Source organism: Phocoena phocoena, chromosome 11 (genome assembly GCF_963924675.1).
Source record: "Phocoena phocoena chromosome 11, mPhoPho1.1, whole genome shotgun sequence".
In the NCBI taxonomy this organism is placed as follows: Eukaryota; Metazoa; Chordata; class Mammalia; order Artiodactyla; family Phocoenidae; genus Phocoena; species Phocoena phocoena.
Window position 1 is genome coordinate 3,231,880 of NC_089229.1, and position 17,499 is coordinate 3,249,378.

The window sequence follows — 17,499 nt, forward strand, 5'->3', positions numbered from 1 at the left end:
GGGAGCAAGTGGGCTCTGGAAATTCTGGGAAGTTCTAGGGATGTGAAGGTGTGCTTCAAGTTAATTTCATGGCTCTTTCGTAGTTTATTTTCTCAGAAGTGTTTATACCCGTTATTCGGGTACCCTCAGTTAGAAAAATAAGGGTGTGGAAGATAGTCTGAAACCATGTAGTTCTCCTTAAATACTGTTAATTCCAGTTTAAGAATTAAGTCACTCCTGTAATCTTAAATGTTCATTTAAACCGTTTTACTTTTCGGCTCATTTTTGGAATGAGATGTCATTCAAGTCTTCAGGTTAAGATTAACAAAAAAGAAAAATATACGTATCAAAAAATATATCAATCTGTACGTGTTTACATAAGTTTCCGACCATAAGGCGGCATATGTTAGCTTAGATTAAGTAGTTAAGAGGCTTCTACTCTGATCTCAAACTGGACCAGAGTCTGTTGCTCTAAGAGATGACAAACACTGCCTGCGATCCAGCGCGTCTGTTTAGAACCATGGACCTTCAGGCGCCCCTTAGGCTGAGGGCCTTATAGAATGTTCCGGGGCCTGAGGGCACAGCATCTGGGTCCTGCCTGCGGCCAGAGCTTGTGTGAGTGTAAACAGGATGGTTATTCCCTGATGGGCCTCAACCTGTGTTGGTTGTGTGTCTGAGGCAACACTTATGGCACAATTCTGGGTACCGTCAGGGTTTATTCTTGGGAAATCTAGACTAGGGTTTTCGGCTATTCAGCAGACGTGTTAAAGTTCAGATTGCTCAGCCCCAACCCAAACCTACTGAGTCAGGATCTCGGGGGTGGGGCGGGGCTCAGGAGTCTGTTATAAGCAAGCACCAGGGAGGTGTTCTGCCCACCCAGGTGGAGAACAGAGACGTTGCTGATGACCCAGTTAGAACCAGGACGGACCGAGGGAGGACCCGTAGCATCACTGCCGTGCCCTCGGGATGCCGGAGCTAGCTGGGTGCTCTGGGGTCACCTCCACTCTATAGACAGGGGTGTGGGCAGGAGGAGGCAGAGCCCCGGCCGAGCCCGTGGGGTTCAGAGCGGGTCCCGCTGGCCCCTCGCGTCTGTCAGCCGGCAGCTTCTGCGCCCTCATGACCCAGGGGTGGGCTGAGGCTCCGGGTCTCGCCGCGCACAGGCCTGCAGTGCTTTTTCTGTGACCTCCACGAGCTGTCCCTGCTTTGCACGCACTTTCCCACTGCAGAGTCCCCCTGGTCTTGGGGTCTGGAGCCCCAGGGCTGCTGCCCGCCTTTGTGGCAGCCAGGAGCGGGGACACCGTGCAGAGCGCTGAGCCTGGCGCCCCGGCGCCCCGCCGCCACCGCTGCAGGGACTTCCCAGGGGCCCCGCCCCCCAGACGGGCTCAGGAGGGGTCTCTGACCTCTCTGGGAGGAGCTGGTTGATGGTATTCTTGATGAACCAACCTCAGTGACTAATTTTGTAGGCAAACGGAGCTTATTCCTTCTTACTTACTCCAGGGCCATGGAAGAAACGGAAGAGCTTACCACTCATTCACCTGGAAACACGCTGGGATCTTAAGTGATTGTAGTGATATTAAGGACCTTTCCCCCCTTTTAGGGTCGACAGACTGTGTGTGTTACTCAACGGTTGGCACGAACGACGCGGAGACCTCGGCTCTGCACATCGTCGTGGGTAGGTGCCTCTCTCAGTGCCACACTTGGCTTGCTCCATCCCGGGTCCCCGGGCACACGCGGGTGTCGGTCCGCCTCACCGTGCGGGTGCCCGTCAGTCCGCCCGCAGGGCCCTAGCTGCCACCCTTCCCTGCCACTTCCCATCCAGCGGGGTGACCTTCAGAAACAGAAGCGCTGCTCTGCTCGGATCCCTCTGGTGCCCTCCCCAGACCATTTGGGGTGCCCGGCGCCTGCGCCCCGGTGGTTCTCCGGCCTCCTGTCGCCCTGTGGGGACAGGCCTCCCCAGTCACACCCCTCCTCCCCGCTCCTCTAGAAAGCGCGTCCCCCGGGGTAGGAAGCCCCAGGCTGCTCGTAAAGCTGCTCGGAGCTGTCCAGGCGCCCTCAGCGCGCGTGTGTGGCTCCCTCTGCCCGTCCTTGTCCCTGATGGCAGTGCTCATCGCGTGTCATCCAGAGTCACAGAACGGCTGTGTTTACAGACGGTGCACGTGTGATTTTACATTTGAAGACGCCAGGCGCCTTTTCCACCTTCCTTTCCGTTAGTGGCGTTTAGCGAGCTTCACGGTCACGTTGTTTTTCCCTCCTTACGGAACAGCTTTCCAAGCCCGTTTTGGAAATTTGAGTCAAATTTAGTCACTTGAGTGGAGAGCAGGAGGCCGGGCACCCCGGGAGAACAGCCCACGGCCTCGACTGCCTTCTGCCTGTCTCACGCTTTAATCCGTGGCTTCGTCACGGCCGCCGGGCGCTGTGCAGCGGGACAGGCGGAGGGGCGCGGCGTCCACCCTGGCTTCTCTACGCAGGGGACTCGCTGCCCATGGACGTGTCCTCTGTGCATCACAACAGCACGCTGCTGCGGTACTCGGTGTCCCTGCTGGGCTACGGCTTCTACGGGGACATCATCAAGGACAGCGAGCAGAAGCGGTGGATGGGTCTCGTCAGATACGACTTCTCAGGTAACTCGGAGTACCACGCCGGGAGCTTCCACACACGGCCTCCGCCTCGCTCAGGGTGGGGCCCCGTTCACAGACGGAAACCAGGGGGCGGGAGTCTGACGGGTCCCGGGTGCCCGGAGAACCACTGCCGTCGGTCACGGGCCAGTTCTCACAGGTGCTCAGAGCTGGAACAAAGAGGAATGGAGGTCGATCCCAGATCGTACAAACAAGTGACGGTCTGCGCTTCAGGTCACGTGCAGCACCACCCTTCAGCCTTCAGATGCAGAAAAAGTTTGAAAGGATGTAGGATTCAAAGTTTGACACTTGTTGCTGAGATGAATTCCTTGGCTGTATTTATTTATTTATTTGCAGGGACTTATAGTACTATTTTATTTTATTTTTAACATCTTTATTGGAATATAATTGCTTTACACTGTTGTGTTAGTTTCCGCTGTATGACAGAGTGAGTCAGCCACATGCATACGTATATCCCCGTATCCCCTCCCTCTTGCCCCAGGCCCCACTTCTGATTGTAGTTCTCTTGCTGTTTCCACCGCATCTGCAGTGACTTCCTCCACTGAGGTCTGAACCCCTCCAAGTCATCCGGGAGGGTTGGAATCAACTTCTTCCAAACTCCTGTCAATGTTGATATTTTGACCTCTTCCCATGAATCATCCCAGATGTTCTTAATGGCATCTGGATGGTGAAGGTTTTTGGTTTACTTTGCCCAGATCCATGAGAGAAATTACTGTCTGTGGCAACTATAGCCTTACAAAATGTATTTCTTAAGGAGTAAGACCTGAAAGTTGAAATGGGGACTTCCCTGGTGGTGCAGTGGTTAAGAACCTAGCTGCCAATGCAGGGGACACGGGTTCGAGCTCTGGTCCGGGAAGATCCCACATGCCACGGAGCAACTAAGCCCGTGCGCCACAATTACTGAGCCTGCGCTCTGGAGCCCACGAGCCACAACTACTGAGCCTGCGCTCTGGAGCCCGTGCTCCGCAACAAGAGAAGCCACCACACTGAGAAGGGCACACACAGCAATGAAGAGTAGAGAAAGCCTGCACATAGCAATGAAGACCCAACACACCAAAAATAAATAAATGAATTCATTTTAAAAAAAAAAAAGAAAGAAAAGAAAGTTAAAATGACTCCCTGATCCATGGGCTACGGAATGAATGTTGTGTTGTCAGGCGTGAAAACAACATGCATCTCGTCCATCTCCCTCAGAGCTCTTGGGTGACCGGGTGCATTGTCATTGAGCAGTGACATTTTGTGTGTGTGTGTGCGGTACGCGGGCCTCTCACTGTTTTGGCCTCTCCCGTCGCGGAGCACAGGCTCCGGACGCGCAGGCTCAGCGGCCACGGCTCACGGGCCCAGCCGCTCCGCGGCATGTGGGATCTTCCCGGACCGGGGCACGAACCCGCGTCCCCCGCATCGGCAGGCGGACTCCCAACCACTGCGCCACCAGGGAAGCCCGAGCAGTAACATTTTGAAAGAAATCTTTTTTTCTGAGCAGTAGGTCTCAACAAGTGGGCTTAAAATAGTCAGTTAATCATGTTGTAAATAGATGTGTTTATAAACAGGCTTTGTTGTTCCATTTACAGAGCACAGGCAGAGTGGATTTAGCATAATTCTTAAGGGCGCCAGGATTTTCAGATGGTAAATGAGCACTGGCTTCAACTTAAAGCCACCCCTAACCGCAGAGCCAGCCTGTCTGTCCTCTGGAGCTCTGAAGCCAGGCAGCGACCGCTCCTCTCCAGCTGGGGCGGTGCTATAGGTGGCATCTTCTTCCAGCAGAGGGCTGTTTCCTCTGCACTGAGACTCTTGTTGAGTGCAGCCGCCTTCGTGAATGATCGTAGCTGCAGGTCTTCTGGCCGCTGGCACCGGCACCTGCTGCTTCCCCTGGCACTTCGACGTCAGGAGGCGGCTCCTTTCCTTCAGCCTCGTGGCGCAGCCTCTGCTCGCTTCTTCCTCTGCAGCCCCGGGCGTGCTGGGGGCGCAGGCAGCTCGACGGACAGCACGCCACAGTTTGCCAGAGGGGCCGGCCACGGTCTGGTAGCAGTGCTGCCTGGTCTTTTTCCCGAGTTCCTCCAAGACACCAAAGTTGTGGATGACGGGGTCAAGCCTGGGGGCGCGCTGGGGGCTTCACAGGGCGAAACCTGCAGGCCACGTCGTCGAGGCCACGACAAGGGGTCACTGGTGGCCAAGACGTCCCCTCTGCCAGTGTGGAAGGCAGCCCTGGTGGCCGGGAGCCTGCAGTCCTCTGTGATGGTGGTGGCAGCTCAGCCTGAAGTGGGAGGGGGCCGCGTCCTCCTGCAGACACTCTGTCCCCAGGCAGGGGCCCCGGCCCACGCTTTGCAAACGCTGACGGCACGGCCTCCTGCACAGGCAGTGGTGCATGTGGATGTGTCTCTCTCTGTTCTCAGGTTTGAAGACCTTCCTCTCCCATCACTGCTACGAAGGGACAGTGTCCTTCTTGCCAGCACAGCACACGGTGGGCTCCCCGAGGGACAGGAAACCCTGCAGGGCGGGGTAAGCACATCCCTTACGTGCGTTTCTGCTCAAACGATGAGATAGAAGCGGGACTGGCTGGGGTTTGCTCCTGCTGTGAAGTGAGCAGTACCTGGCAATGTAGACGGGCGGTGCTGGTGCCTCCTGACCAGTGGTCAGGGTCCCACGCACCCTGAGGGGGTCCCGCTGTGTCCCCCATGCTGGGTCCTGGGTCACGGGGCGGTCCAGGGTCAGGTCTGGTCCCCGTCGTCTCCCCAGCAGAGGGCTCACACCACGCCGTCTGCTCCGGTGCGGGGATCCGCTGTCCCCCCCACTGGGGATGTGAGAAATGATGAAGACAAGCCCCTTTATGGACAGCTCTGTGCGCGCCCTCGGGGCACCCGTGGAGCTGGCTGGACGGGCCCCCTGTCCCCCCACTGGGTGGTCAGGAGAGGCCAGTCCAGACCCCGGGCCGGCAGTGGGGGCCCCTCTGCGAGCCATGCTACCTTGTCGCCCTGTGTGTCCCCACCGCGCCCAACAGTGTGTGCCTGGGTTAACCTGGAACGAGCGTCAGGTTGTCACCTGTACTCGCGGCCCGACAGCCCGCATCTCGTCCCTGCTTCTCAGCCTGAGGACGCGGAGAGTCTGAGGGGTTTCGATGGACTCGGGGGTTTTCCTTCTTCCTTTAGGTCATTCAGACGTGGGCCCTTCTTTCCCCTGGTCCTCTCCTCCTTTAAGTGAAGAATTTGAGACCATAAAATCAAACAGAGGCACGGCCTCGCCACATCCGTTGCTGATGAGCTAATTCCACCAGCAAAAGCCCCTGGCCCGTTTGACGGCCTGCATCCAGCGGTGCCCAGGACCGCAAACATCTTTCAGACCGACGACCAAGTCCCGTGACAGCTGCTCTGAGCCGTTCACTTGCTCGTTAACTGACTGGACCAGGTCACCACTGTGTTACCTGTTTTGTGAAAGGGAACAAAGTCTCAGGCCGGGAATCCGCGCTGGGACCTGCACCTTGTCCTTTGCTCTGTCCGCCGCCACCCCGGCGTCAGGGCCAGGCTCAGCCCGCCCCCCAGAGCCAACGGAAGGGCCTCATGGGATGCCGTTTGCTTTTTGTAATGTTTATCAACTTTCAAAACGGATATGTTGTCTATGTAATTTTTAAGAGTGGATCCGATTCTGAGAACTCAAATTAATATGCAAACCAAGTATTTTTAAGCGAAGCCTCTGCAATTGCACTTCCTGTTTTATGCAAACAATCGAAATGCTTTTGCAGCCTAGGTTACAGGCGAGGGGGGGCGTGTTCTTGTCCTCCAGGTGCTTTGTCTGCAGGCAGAGCAAGCGGCAGCTGGAGGAGGAGCGGAAAAGGTCGCTGTACGGCCTGGAGAGCGCTGGTAACGTGGCTGGGCCGGCTCCGCGGTTGGGGGGGGGACCTGCCTGGGGCCCCGGGGCTCGCCCCTCCCCCCCTCCTCTGCAGGGGCACCTGCTTCCACTTCAGCTCCAGGTAGAGTGCGCGGTTGCCTTTGCCAGACTCTGGGGAAAAGAGGGGATTTTGTGGAAGGGCCCATCTTGCCACGTCCCTCCGAACTACTGTTGTAGCACCAGCCAGGCGCCTGTCCCTAGAATGGTCCGGAACGGGGGTCAGCGAGTGGGCTCAGCAGGGCTCCAGAAACTATTCGTGGACGCTGAAATTTGAGTTTCACGTCATTTTCACATGTCACAAGATACTTTCCTTCTTTTGATTTTTTTTTTTCAACCACTTAGAAATGTAAAACCCATTCTTAGCTCGCAGGCCACACCCAGTCAGGTAGGTGGTGGGCCAGATTTGGCGACCCCTGCTCTAGATCGTGGTCCCAAGTCCCAGGCGAGGGCCCGAGAAACAGTTCTGCCTCTCGGGAGGTGACCGCCGGGCACAGCGGCGGGCGCGGTTTTCTTTGCGTTGATGCTGAGAAGCCATCGCATGGTGCGTTTGTAGAGACGACCCCTCCCGGTCATCTCGGGACGCCCGCCTGCCCGGCTCGGATTTAACGTAGCATCTGCGATGCTTCTTCCTGCTTCAGAGGAGGTGGAAGAGTGGAAGGTCGTCTGCGGGCAGTTCCTGGCCATCAACGCCACCAACATGTCCTGTGCTTGTCCCCGGAGCCCCCAGGGGCTCTCCCCGGCCGCCCACCTGGGAGACGGGTCTTCTGACCTCATCCTCATCCGGAAGTGCTCCCGGTTCAACTTCCTGAGGTTTCTCGTCAGGCACACCAACCAGGGCGACCAGGTAAGGCCACCACTGCTTCCACATGGCCTGCGTCGGCGGCCGCTTCTACCTGGGTGACCCCGATCTGTATGTTGTAGGATCGGCTGTGAATTCAAGGGGAAGGACAGATTTTTCTGTTTGCGTTTCACCCATTTTAAAGTCTTAGTCATAGTTACTCCTTGTAAAAGTTACTCCTTGTAAAATCTCATTTAAAAATATAAAGTCTTTGAGCAGAGAAACTAGGAGGCATGAATGTTTCTCTTCCTATGTAAAAACAGAACGAAGTGACGCAGTGCAACCTTCTGTTGCCCTTGCTGGTCACGACAAAATCTTTCAGCTCCCGGAAAGGGGTTCTATTGAGACTCTTCCAGCAAACCTTTCCTTAGTCACTGGCACCCTTGTAGTGACACGGGGCCGGGGAGGGCGAGTCTAACAATACCCAGACAATTGCAACTTCTGATCAGCCTCTGATTTTAGTCAAGTTTGTGGCTGTTACCTTTTTTTAAGATCTGGGCCAACAGTGTTTCCACGTGGCTTTTAAAATACTGCTCGTTAAGAAGGTAAATAATCGTACAAGTCGCTGCTCAGGAGCCGTGGAGCTCTTTACTCCGTGTCGCTCATTGTGGATGGGACCGGGCTGTGAGAGTTGTGGTGACTTCTCTTGTCCCCAAGCTGCGGGGCGCGGAGCTGCCGGGAGGCCCCGACGGCTGTCCCGCCCCCAGCGCAGCACCGCTGAGGGCACGTTTCCGTCCTGCTGTCTCTTGGTAGTTTGACTTCACTTTCGTCGAAGTCTATCGCGTCAAGAAGTTCCAGTTTGTGTCGAAGCCTGCGGAGGACAAGGACGGCAGCGTCCGGGGCCGCGGGAAGAAGCGATTGGGGCAGCTGTGTAGCGACCGCCCCCCGTGCTGCTGCGCCGTCTCCAGCAGCGCCTGGAACTGCGACGGGGAGGTTCTGAGCAGCCCTGCCATCGAGGTCAGGTGAGCGAAGGTGGCGCTGGGGCTCTGTGGGCCTGGCACCCTCACAGCCTGAAGCATAAGAGTGAGTCACAGACGCACGTGTGTTTCCCCGGGTGAAATCCCCAGGGAGACGCCGTGACCTCAGGTTTGGAAAGATGCTGAGGGGTCGGTCTTTTCACAGGTCTTGAAGCCCCTCAGTTTTATTTTTCTGTGCCACATCCCGCACTGCCAGCACTGGCGTTCCCTCCCTTGTCTCCTCACTAGTTAAACTAACAAAGCGCCTCTGTGGGTACTTTCCAAGTCCTGGATCCACTGACCACCCGGAGATGCTGCGGCCGTGCTGTGGTCCAGGCACCAGGCCCGCCCCTCCGGCTCTGAACCTACTGGGCCTGCTGTGTTTGGACTTGGGAATCTGAAGTCTGATTATTATATGTATTTATTACATCGCCAGATGAAATAGGAGTGCCAAGAACATGGTTTTTTGCCCCACTGAAAGACACAGTAAAGGAAACTGTTTTTTAGAAAAAGGCTATTGATTGAGGTGTGTGTGTAACAGTTACAAGAGACTGAGGGAGAACTGTAAAGTTCTAGAAGGATTCTGTCCTGTGACCAATGGCTTTAGGATCTTGGTCGACCTTAAGGAATCCAAACTGGACTCTCGCTGGCGATAGCAGGGTGGGTGTTACACGAGCAAGGCGGTCAGGAGCGAGCCTGCAGGCCCCGCCCCCGCTGCCTGGACGGATGGGTGGCGGGCGCGCCCTTCCATGTTTCAGGGTGCTGCGTAGTATCCCCGTTTATAATCCCCACTTTAAATGGCTTCTCGGCCAACCAGCTGCTGGTCCCAGCTGGGTCTCCTGCCTGTTAGCGTGTAAGCCAAAGCCGCGGGCAGGGGCAGGCTCTCCGGCCTCCCCCAGTCCCCGTCTGCGTGCTCCCGGCTCTTGCGACCAGGATGCGGCCAGTGTGGCAGTGACCGCCCTGCTCACATCTCAGGACAAGAGGCGGCTCCAAGGTCACAAGCGAACCCGCCCTGCCAGTCGTGCGTGCAGGGGTTCGGCTCCTGTAGACTCATTTCACAAGTTAAGGAAACGGAATTATTTTTAATGCCGGCTTATGAATTGCTGAAAGTTAAAAAAGGCATTCTTTTGTGAAATAGATCCTACACGTCTTGATAAAGGTTGCGCTGCCTTGAACAGCGAGCCACTTATTTATGGGGTCTCTGGGACTAACCGTCTCTCAGGAGGCTGTGACGTCATTCATCACGTGGGACGGCGCCACTGCCAGTGGGACCTGAGAGCCCACGCTGACCTGCGAGCCCCCGCTCACGTGCTGTGGCTCTCTGTGGAAGGCGGGCGGTCGGGCTGGCGTGGCGACCCTTGTCTTCCGTGACTGCACATTTCCCGCGTCTCCTACTCGCTCGGGCTTGCCCTTCTGGGGACCCTCCCCATGGCCCCGTCAGCTCCGTCCTCATAAGGAGGCCGAGGCAGGGAGAGAGGCGGCTTCTGCTCGCGGGTGGGGCGCCGGAATTAGAACCGGGTCTACGGGGTCCCAGATCTCCACTTGGCCGTCAGCTGCTCTTTGCAGAGTAGGTCTCTCAGGAGTGTCAGGAAGTCGCTCTGCGCCCCGGCCTGTCGCTGCCAGGTGGGACCAGAGACTGCCACGGTGAGACCCACCGTCCTGGTGCGTGAGGCCCACCTCCACCCTCGACCAGCTGGGGGGCCGAGGGTCAGGGGACGCGCAGGGTCTGAGTGTGGCCCTTTGTCTCTGCAGGGTCCACTGCCAGCTGGTCCGGCTCTTTGCACGAGGAATCGAGGAGAACTCGAAGCAGGAGTCGCACCGCTGAGCCGCCGCCTCGCGTCACCGGCCTCGCGTCACCGGCCTTCTCGCCGTGCTTGGGAAGCGGGAGCGTATTGAAGAAAATTACTGCAGACCAATTACGTTGATATGCATTCAAACTTAGAAATTTATTTTTGATAGTTAAATCTTGATTTTAGAAAAAGCACCTTTTGTCAACAATTCTGTGGACATATTTGGCATTTTCGGTTCTGTGTGGGTCTTTGGGCTGCGTTTCACGTAACTTATCCTCAGCAGGTGGCGCCTGTTGACTTGGGAGCGCCTCTGGCTTCTTAAGATTTCAGCCACGCTGACGGCGCAGATGTTAAAGAGGCCCACTTGTGGCGCTCTCGCAATAACTGTAGGGACAACGCGACGTGAATGCTTTCCGTCGAGGTCACGCCACCAGGACACGAGTGTCTACAGGGTCACCGGTCCGCTTGGCAGGACTTACCCTGTAGTAGCTTGTGATCAAGTTGTGGAAAGTAGTTGGTTCTCTTTGCCTTTGTAGTACCTGCATCTTAACTTGCGATTAAGGCGTTATTACTGGACCCTTCCTGTCCCGGGCGACTACAGTGCAATGTCGGAGTCCTGCCCGAAGCGACGCTTCCAGAGTAGCCCATTCTCGCGAGTGAGAAGAACACTCCCAGTAACGACGCTACCGCAGCTTGAAAAGTCACACTGGTGTTTCTAGACAATCCAGCTGGGAGCGAGGACAAGTCAGGAGCTCTGGAGACGGGCGGCTTGCAAAGCCCTCGCAAGGGTTTTAACTCTTAAATTTGGAATCCCCGAGCTTTCTGTCCGCACAGCGGGGATGCCATAGCTGGGCTTTGTGGGGAGACAGAAAGCAGCCGAGCGCGGTGGGTGAGACGTTGAGACGTTCCTGCGCCAACTGTGTGAACTCCAGCCCGAGCTCCCCACCCCCAGGGGAGGGTCCCACGCCCCGGGGTCCCTTAGGCGCAGCCCCGAGTCTGTACCACGTGGTCCAGGTTTGTTCCTTTCTTACCTTCACAACTTATTTCTATATATTTATTGAAAGTTCTGGCCTTTAAACCAGAAGAGGATGAACGGTGTCCTGTCAGTGTTTTCGTTCGTTTCTGCTCGAGTGCTGGGGCCTCCCCGGGCCCAGGGCCGCCCCTCGCCTGGGCCGCGTTTCGTTGTGTTCGTGCTTTGGTGCGTGGAAGACGCATCTGAAACAGCTTTAGCTGAAACGTGAGAGGGGGCAGCCTCACCTTGGATTTGTGAAGAGGGAGTTTGACTGTTACGAGAGGCAGTGTGAGCGGCCGCCGCCTTTCACGCAGGGTCCGGGCAGCCGCTTTAGCATCTAACAGACATCGTTTATTTCTGGAATGCCTTTGCAGTGATTTCTATTTGGAAGGACACGTGAAATGTCCTGTTTCACCATTCAGTCCTGCCCAGGGCAGCCTCAACAGTGGCTTTTTAGGAGACCACGTTACTAAGTGATTGATTGTGCAAGTTGCATGATTCGATAACTGGCGGGGGAGTGAGAAGTCTGAGGATGAGAAAGGAGATGCTGCCGTCTTGTTGATGTTTGCCCTCGATGGGGAGGGAAGCAAAGGTGCGCGAGCTCTGCGCGGGGGACCGCGGGCGCCGTGGACTTGACGGCGCTGCTTCACCAGGGTCCCTGAGAGGGTCTCCAGTCTTTATCGTCCCTGGGAAATGTTTCCGATCACTGGCCTGCCCTGAAATGCACTGCCAATTGTAGAAAAACCGTCCAGGTCAGAGGGTAGGCATTTTACGTTCAGGAAGAAACCCCACCACGCCACGTGGTTCCCGCGTGCCTTGGCGACGTTCACCGACTGCTTGCCGACATTCAAAATCGCAGACCTTGGAGCTGCCCCTGGAGGTTGTGTGGCTGTCCGAGGACCGCCCCGCCCCACCCCGGGGGGGGGGCCGTGGATGACCCCGTCACGGGGCCGGAGTACCTTTTGGACCTTGCGGCGCGTGAGGACCCTGAGTGGAGCGACCCCAGCGCCTACACTGTAGGATTTTAAGAAAAAATCAGAACTGATGGCTGGACAGTGAAAACCTGGGGTCGCTGAGCGGCGTTAGTCTAGGTCGGTAACGTCCCGTGTGGCCTGTCGGTGCAGCAGTCAGGCCCCTGGGCGGGCGGCCGGCTCTGTCCTCACTGCGGTCCCGTGTAACTGGGCAGGAGGTGGCTTCATTTCCTTTCTAGTCTTGCTGGCTTCAAGATTAGAAAATGGTGAAATTTGCTCTGATGTGTTTGAGAAGACAAATAAAGCTGTTACTTTGGGCAGGACCTAGCTTCTTTTTTCTCTTACGAGTTTCCTGTTGTTTTTCAAAGCAGAGTATTTTTTGTGAAAACACATACAATTTAAAGAACAAGAGTAAGATGAACAATGAGGTACCTGCCCCCCAAGCCAAGAAACTGAACTTCACCCCCAGGCTCCCTGCGTGCCCTTGTGGACTGAGCCTGCCCTGCCTCCACCGGAGAGGTAACTACTGTTTCAAAATGTGAGGGTATCACTTCCTTGCTTTACCCATGAGAGGGGCTCAGAACGTGGCACCCCGAAATGTGCCACTTTGGCGTAAGGACTGTTCTGAGCGGAAGACAAGATGCCAGAAAGAGCCCTCTGCCCTCCCCCATCTGCCTGAAAGGACATATCTTCCTGTCTGTGAGGGTGTGCCCCCTCTTCTCTCCTGGGCCCGCTTTGTCCCTGGAGACAAAGTGAGCACGGAGGTGGTGCTGCGCCAACAAACCTCAATGAAACAACGCTTCTCCTCCGTTAGCGTCTCCATATAAAATTCCCCAGTACATTAAGTTTACCCTGGAAGCCCAAACTCCCTTCCCTTTGACAGTGGAGGACACTGGGGTCCAGAGCGGGAAGGGGCTGGGCTTCCCGGTTCCAGCGTGTTTGGGGGGTCAGATCTCCGCGAGCCGGACGGCTTTCCCACACACGGGGGGATCTCCCGGACCCTCAGCTCTCCCGCAGAGGCTGCTCCCCGAGATTCCGGCGGCCTTCAGGGTCGCCTCACCCCTCACTCCAGTCTCTGTTACAGCGAAGGATGTCGGACTCGGCTTTGCCCATTGGCTAAATACTGTGGGGAGAACAGGATTACAACCCTGGGCTCATCGTGAGCGCCCCTCTTTGGTCAGCGTGTGACCTTATTTATTTACCCATCACACATCCCCACATGCTGTGTTATTAACAGTAAGGACCTATGAAGAGAACCCCGGTTCAAGAGCAGGAAAGTTCATTTCATCTCCCTCTGTGTTCCCTTCCACACCCGCTACCCTGGGGTGACCGCTCTCCTGATTTGCAGCGAGTGGTGCCTTCTGCTGGGAGCCCTGCTGGGGCTCTGTCGCCCCAGGAACAAAGGCCCAAGTTCTACAGGGGCACCAATGGCCCCTTTTTTTTGTCCCTTGGACCCCCAGGTAAAAGGTAAAGCCAAGAGCAGCCTTCAGAGCTGTGCCCTGAAAGGCACACAGTGAAACACACGGGCCTGCGGAGGAAACCACGGGGACTGAAGAAGGTTGCTGCGCGTTTTCAACAGTGACCAGCCTCGTGTGTGCTGCTTTACCGACACGGGAAATAACGAAACCTCTGTAAAATGCGCGAATCGGGGCCGTTACCTGGGGAGGCCCATCTGCGCGGCGGGTGGGAGTCTCCCCCACCACCACCACGCCCTGAGCTCCCGACCCTTCCTCACCCCACGTTCCCCTCCAGGGAGCGGGGTTCGCTGTGGACGAGAGGGCAGCTGGAGGCACGGGCGTCGGGCTGGCCCTGCGGGGCCAGGGGCGCACGTGGGCTGTCGGAAGAGGGCCCGCCACAAAGAGGGGCAAAGGCTGAGAGGGAGCTTCAAGCGTAGGTAGGGGACCAGGTGGTTTATTTTAGCTGCAAAATCACAGCCTGGGTGTGTCGTCAGAAGAGTCACTGGTGAGGGGACAGCACTCCCGGGGGTGTCTGTCTGATGTCTGCCAGGTTCCCCAGGGACCGCTGTCCCGTCACCGCTGTGTCCAGCACCTAGAACAGCGCCGGAAGTGGACGGATGGACAGGTGGATGGATGGATGAAGGGATAGGTGGACGGATGTGGTATCCAAGGCCGCCCCCCTCACCACGGAGCTGGCCCACTGGACCTGGTTTCCATCCAGCTCTGGCCACTCCCTGAGGGACCTGGGCAGGCCTCTGCCTCCCAGGGGCTCAGGGTGCAGGGGGCCCTTGGGTGTCTGTCCCCAGCACAGGTCAGCGTGCGACCTTGGGGGGGGGGTCTCAGAAGCCAGGTAGGTTCCTGCATCCCTCTGGGTCCAGTGCCAGCAACTGGACCAGCTGAGCCACAAGCTCTACTAAGGACCCTTCTGCCCAGGGGCCCCTCAGCCTCAGACCTCGGGGAGGGCTGCAAGCAGCAGCTGGTCCCAGGGATGCCCAGGGCCCCCGAGGGGAGGCGCCTCTGGGCGGGGCCAGGACCTGTACCCCAAACTGCAAGTGCTGCTTCGGCCCCATCCCTGAGCTCCCCCGCCCCCGTGGCATGTGCCAGCCCCTGGACGCTCCTCCCCCACTGGCCACCACCCATCCTTGGCTTCCTTCTTCTGGAAGCTGGGCCCCTGCCTCCCTCCTCCCAATGTCTACAGCTTCCCCCGCCCCCAGCCCACTCCCTGGGTGCCCACCTCACTCCTCCGCCTTGGTGCTGAAATCCCCACTGCCCTCTAGTGCTAGTGGCCACAGGGACCCTGGGCCACCGCAAGGGGCCCGTGGTGCCAGCCTGTCCCACTCCGGGTGCCCACGGTGCGCGGGGACCCTGCCAGGAAAACTGAGCCCCCCGACCTTAGCACAAAGCATTACAGGTTTATTTAAATAAAAATTTATAATTTATACAAGACTTTTTCTTTAAAAAAATGTTACAGGGCATGTTTTTCATCAGTACTTCATACAGTACAATCCTTTTGTTGAACAAAAGTTACACTGGTAACGAGTATTTACAGATCCAGTAGACTGAGCTCCAGACAGAGAAAACTGAACATTCATTCTAGTTCAGTGATTAGTCGCAGAAATTAAACAACTCAATAAAACTCCAGGCTCTCCCCGACAGGGAGCCGGCACAGGCCCGTGCTCTTCCCGGCAGGGGCCCTGGGCTTCCGAAGAGGGACCTGCCGCGGGCCACTGTACGGCTGAGGACGGCCACCCCGCACGCGGTCAGTTTTCACCTCCCTTGCTCCTCAGAAGGGACTCAAACCAAACCACGCCACTCTGAAGGAGGCAAGTCCATTCCACGCAGGGCCACACCCATAGTGCGTGGGGACAGAGTCCCACGGTGCTGACAGGGACACGTGTCGAGCCCACGGCAGCCCCGGGGAGCGGGGCTTGAGCAGCGCCCACAGGCGTCGCCCCGCAGTCACCCTGGGCCAGTTCCGGGCCCACCCTGCCTTGCCCCGGGCACAGAGGGGGTCCCCCACCGGGTGTGAGCCCCGCAGCCCCCCCAGAACCCGGTCCGCCCGCACCGACTGTGGGGCAAAGCCCAGGTCTCGGGCGGGCTCTGCCTTCGTCTCTGAAGGGTCACAAGACACCAACGCCAGGGAGACCAGGAGCTGGGCGGCCACCGCAGGGCCCCGGGACCTCACGACTGGGCCGGGGCGTGTGCTTGTCTGGCTGGTGGGTGTGGCTCCCGAGCGCACTCCGCGGGGTCCCCCCGCCAAGGGGTGACAGGGGTGATGCCACTGAATCGCCCGCCCAACCAGCAAATGGGGAGCAAAGGTAAAAATTACGTCTGAAAAACGATACAAAAATAAGAAAAACAGCTTGCTCTCTGTAAAAAATATAATCTTCTGTTTCTTCAAAAAACAACGATCTCCGTGACACCCAGAGGACTCAGGACAAGCTGAGGGGCCGGAGGTGCCCGTGTCGGGAGTGTGCCGAGCTCGGGTAGCCCCGCCGTCTCCTGGGCGTGTCCGTCCCCGAGGCCTTTGGCCAGTCAGTCCCAATGGGACACCGCGCCTGCGAGACGCGCGCTCTGACCTCCCCGAGAGTGAGGGCTCTCCCCGCTCCCCGCCGAGTGTGTGCAGGCACTAGGGCTGCGGACCCCGACCTCTGGGCTCTGCTCGCGGTCACTCCCCAAAGCCGGCCGACCTCCCCAGCGTCCCCGCACAGCCCCCGTGGGCAGGCCTTCTGCCAGCCTGGGCCCCCTCGGGCCTGAGGCGCTCTGTCCACTCCCACCCCAGCACAGCAGCCTGGAGGCGGGGGCGGCCCCGGGGCTCGGAGCACCCCCGAAGCGGCCGTCCTCCTGGGCCTTTGCACCGCACGGCACTCTGCCTCCTCCTGAGGAGCTGATCTCGGGCCCCCGGCCAGCTGGTCAGCACCACGCTCCCAGGACGTGCACGGGGGTCTCCCTAAAGGACGGGCCCGTTCATGGCGCTGGCCAGGGGCCCCCACGTCGCCTGTCGCCGGCGTCCTTCACCCCGGGGAGGGCCCCGTGTGCTCCTCATATGGCTTTGGTGTGGCAGAGCTGCTGGCCTCCGAGAGCCGGGGTGCGGCCGCGCCGGTCTCCACCCGGTGGGGACAGAGAAGGCGCAGCTGTGCTTGGCGGTGTGTCCTGCGTGTCATCCTTCCCGGTGGCCTCGCGTCCGCAAGACGCGCCCTCGAGAGTCCCGACCCCTAAGCGAAGGGGTCTGTAAAACGCACAATAGAAACCACAGATCGGGGGTGGGGGGGGTTATTGCAAAAGATCACGAGGATGTCCAATTTTTCTCCACTACCGAATTGTTAAAAAAAGAAAAACTCGCAGCGACATCCCGGCGAGCCAACACTAGCTGTCACTGCCTGATGCCGCTGCCGCCGTGATCTTCATGTACTGGCTGAAGATGGTCTCGAACGCCTCGTCTCTGTGCACCATGGCGCCGAACACCAGCGGCTGGCGGGGAGGGGGAGCACCGGCAGCGTGTCCACGCGCGGCCAGGTCCACACAGAGCCGCCGCCGCCCCCGCCCAGCACCTGCGCTGGGCCGCAGCCTCCTGCCCAGGGAGGGAGGGGATTCCCAGGCCCCTCTGCCAGACCGCAAGCCTGGCCGACCTGCGCTCAGAGCCACGCCCGGCCCCCCGCCGCCGCCGCCGCCGCCTCCCCGGCCCCCGCCCAGCACTTACTTTCTGTGTTGATGGCGTGGACACGGCAATCCCCATGCCCGACCCCGGGAGGACGGAGAGGACCTTGTACTGAAAGCCAACGGCGTGCCTGTCACCACGGGCCCCCCTGGAGATGGGGCCACCCTCCCCACACCCCAGGGTGCTCTCCACGGAGCCCCAGACGGGCCTGGGCCTCCCCAGCCAGCAGAGGACGAGGACTGACAGTGTGAGCGGAGCACTAGACCTGCTGACACACCCGCCCAGCCTCGCCGGGGCCCCCCAAGGAGCACCACGTGGGG

General features: G+C 58.3%; 2 protein-coding genes across 2 annotated transcripts in view; one reads left to right on the forward strand and one right to left on the reverse strand.

Annotated features, from left to right (window-relative positions):
- Positions 1-10,116, forward strand: part of CERK (ceramide kinase) — a 50,259-nt gene extending 40,143 nt beyond the window's left edge. Inside the window, exons 8-14 of the mRNA XM_065887274.1 lie at positions 1,577-1,651; positions 2,448-2,600; positions 5,009-5,114; positions 6,393-6,469; positions 7,136-7,341; positions 8,089-8,297; positions 10,044-10,116. Of these exons, the coding sequence (XP_065743346.1) occupies positions 1,577-1,651; positions 2,448-2,600; positions 5,009-5,114; positions 6,393-6,469; positions 7,136-7,341; positions 8,089-8,297; positions 10,044-10,116 (899 nt within the window). The remainder of the gene's footprint in view (positions 1-1,576; positions 1,652-2,447; positions 2,601-5,008; positions 5,115-6,392; positions 6,470-7,135; positions 7,342-8,088; positions 8,298-10,043) is intronic.
- Positions 10,117-16,887: 6,771 nt separating this feature from the next.
- Positions 16,888-17,499, reverse strand: part of GRAMD4 (GRAM domain containing 4) — a 75,946-nt gene continuing 75,334 nt past the window's right edge. Inside the window, exons 18-19 of the mRNA XM_065887581.1 lie at positions 17,222-17,290; positions 16,888-16,992 (exon numbers count right to left, since the gene is read on the reverse strand). Coding sequence (XP_065743653.1) covers positions 16,888-16,992; positions 17,222-17,290 — 174 coding nt within the window. The remainder of the gene's footprint in view (positions 16,993-17,221; positions 17,291-17,499) is intronic.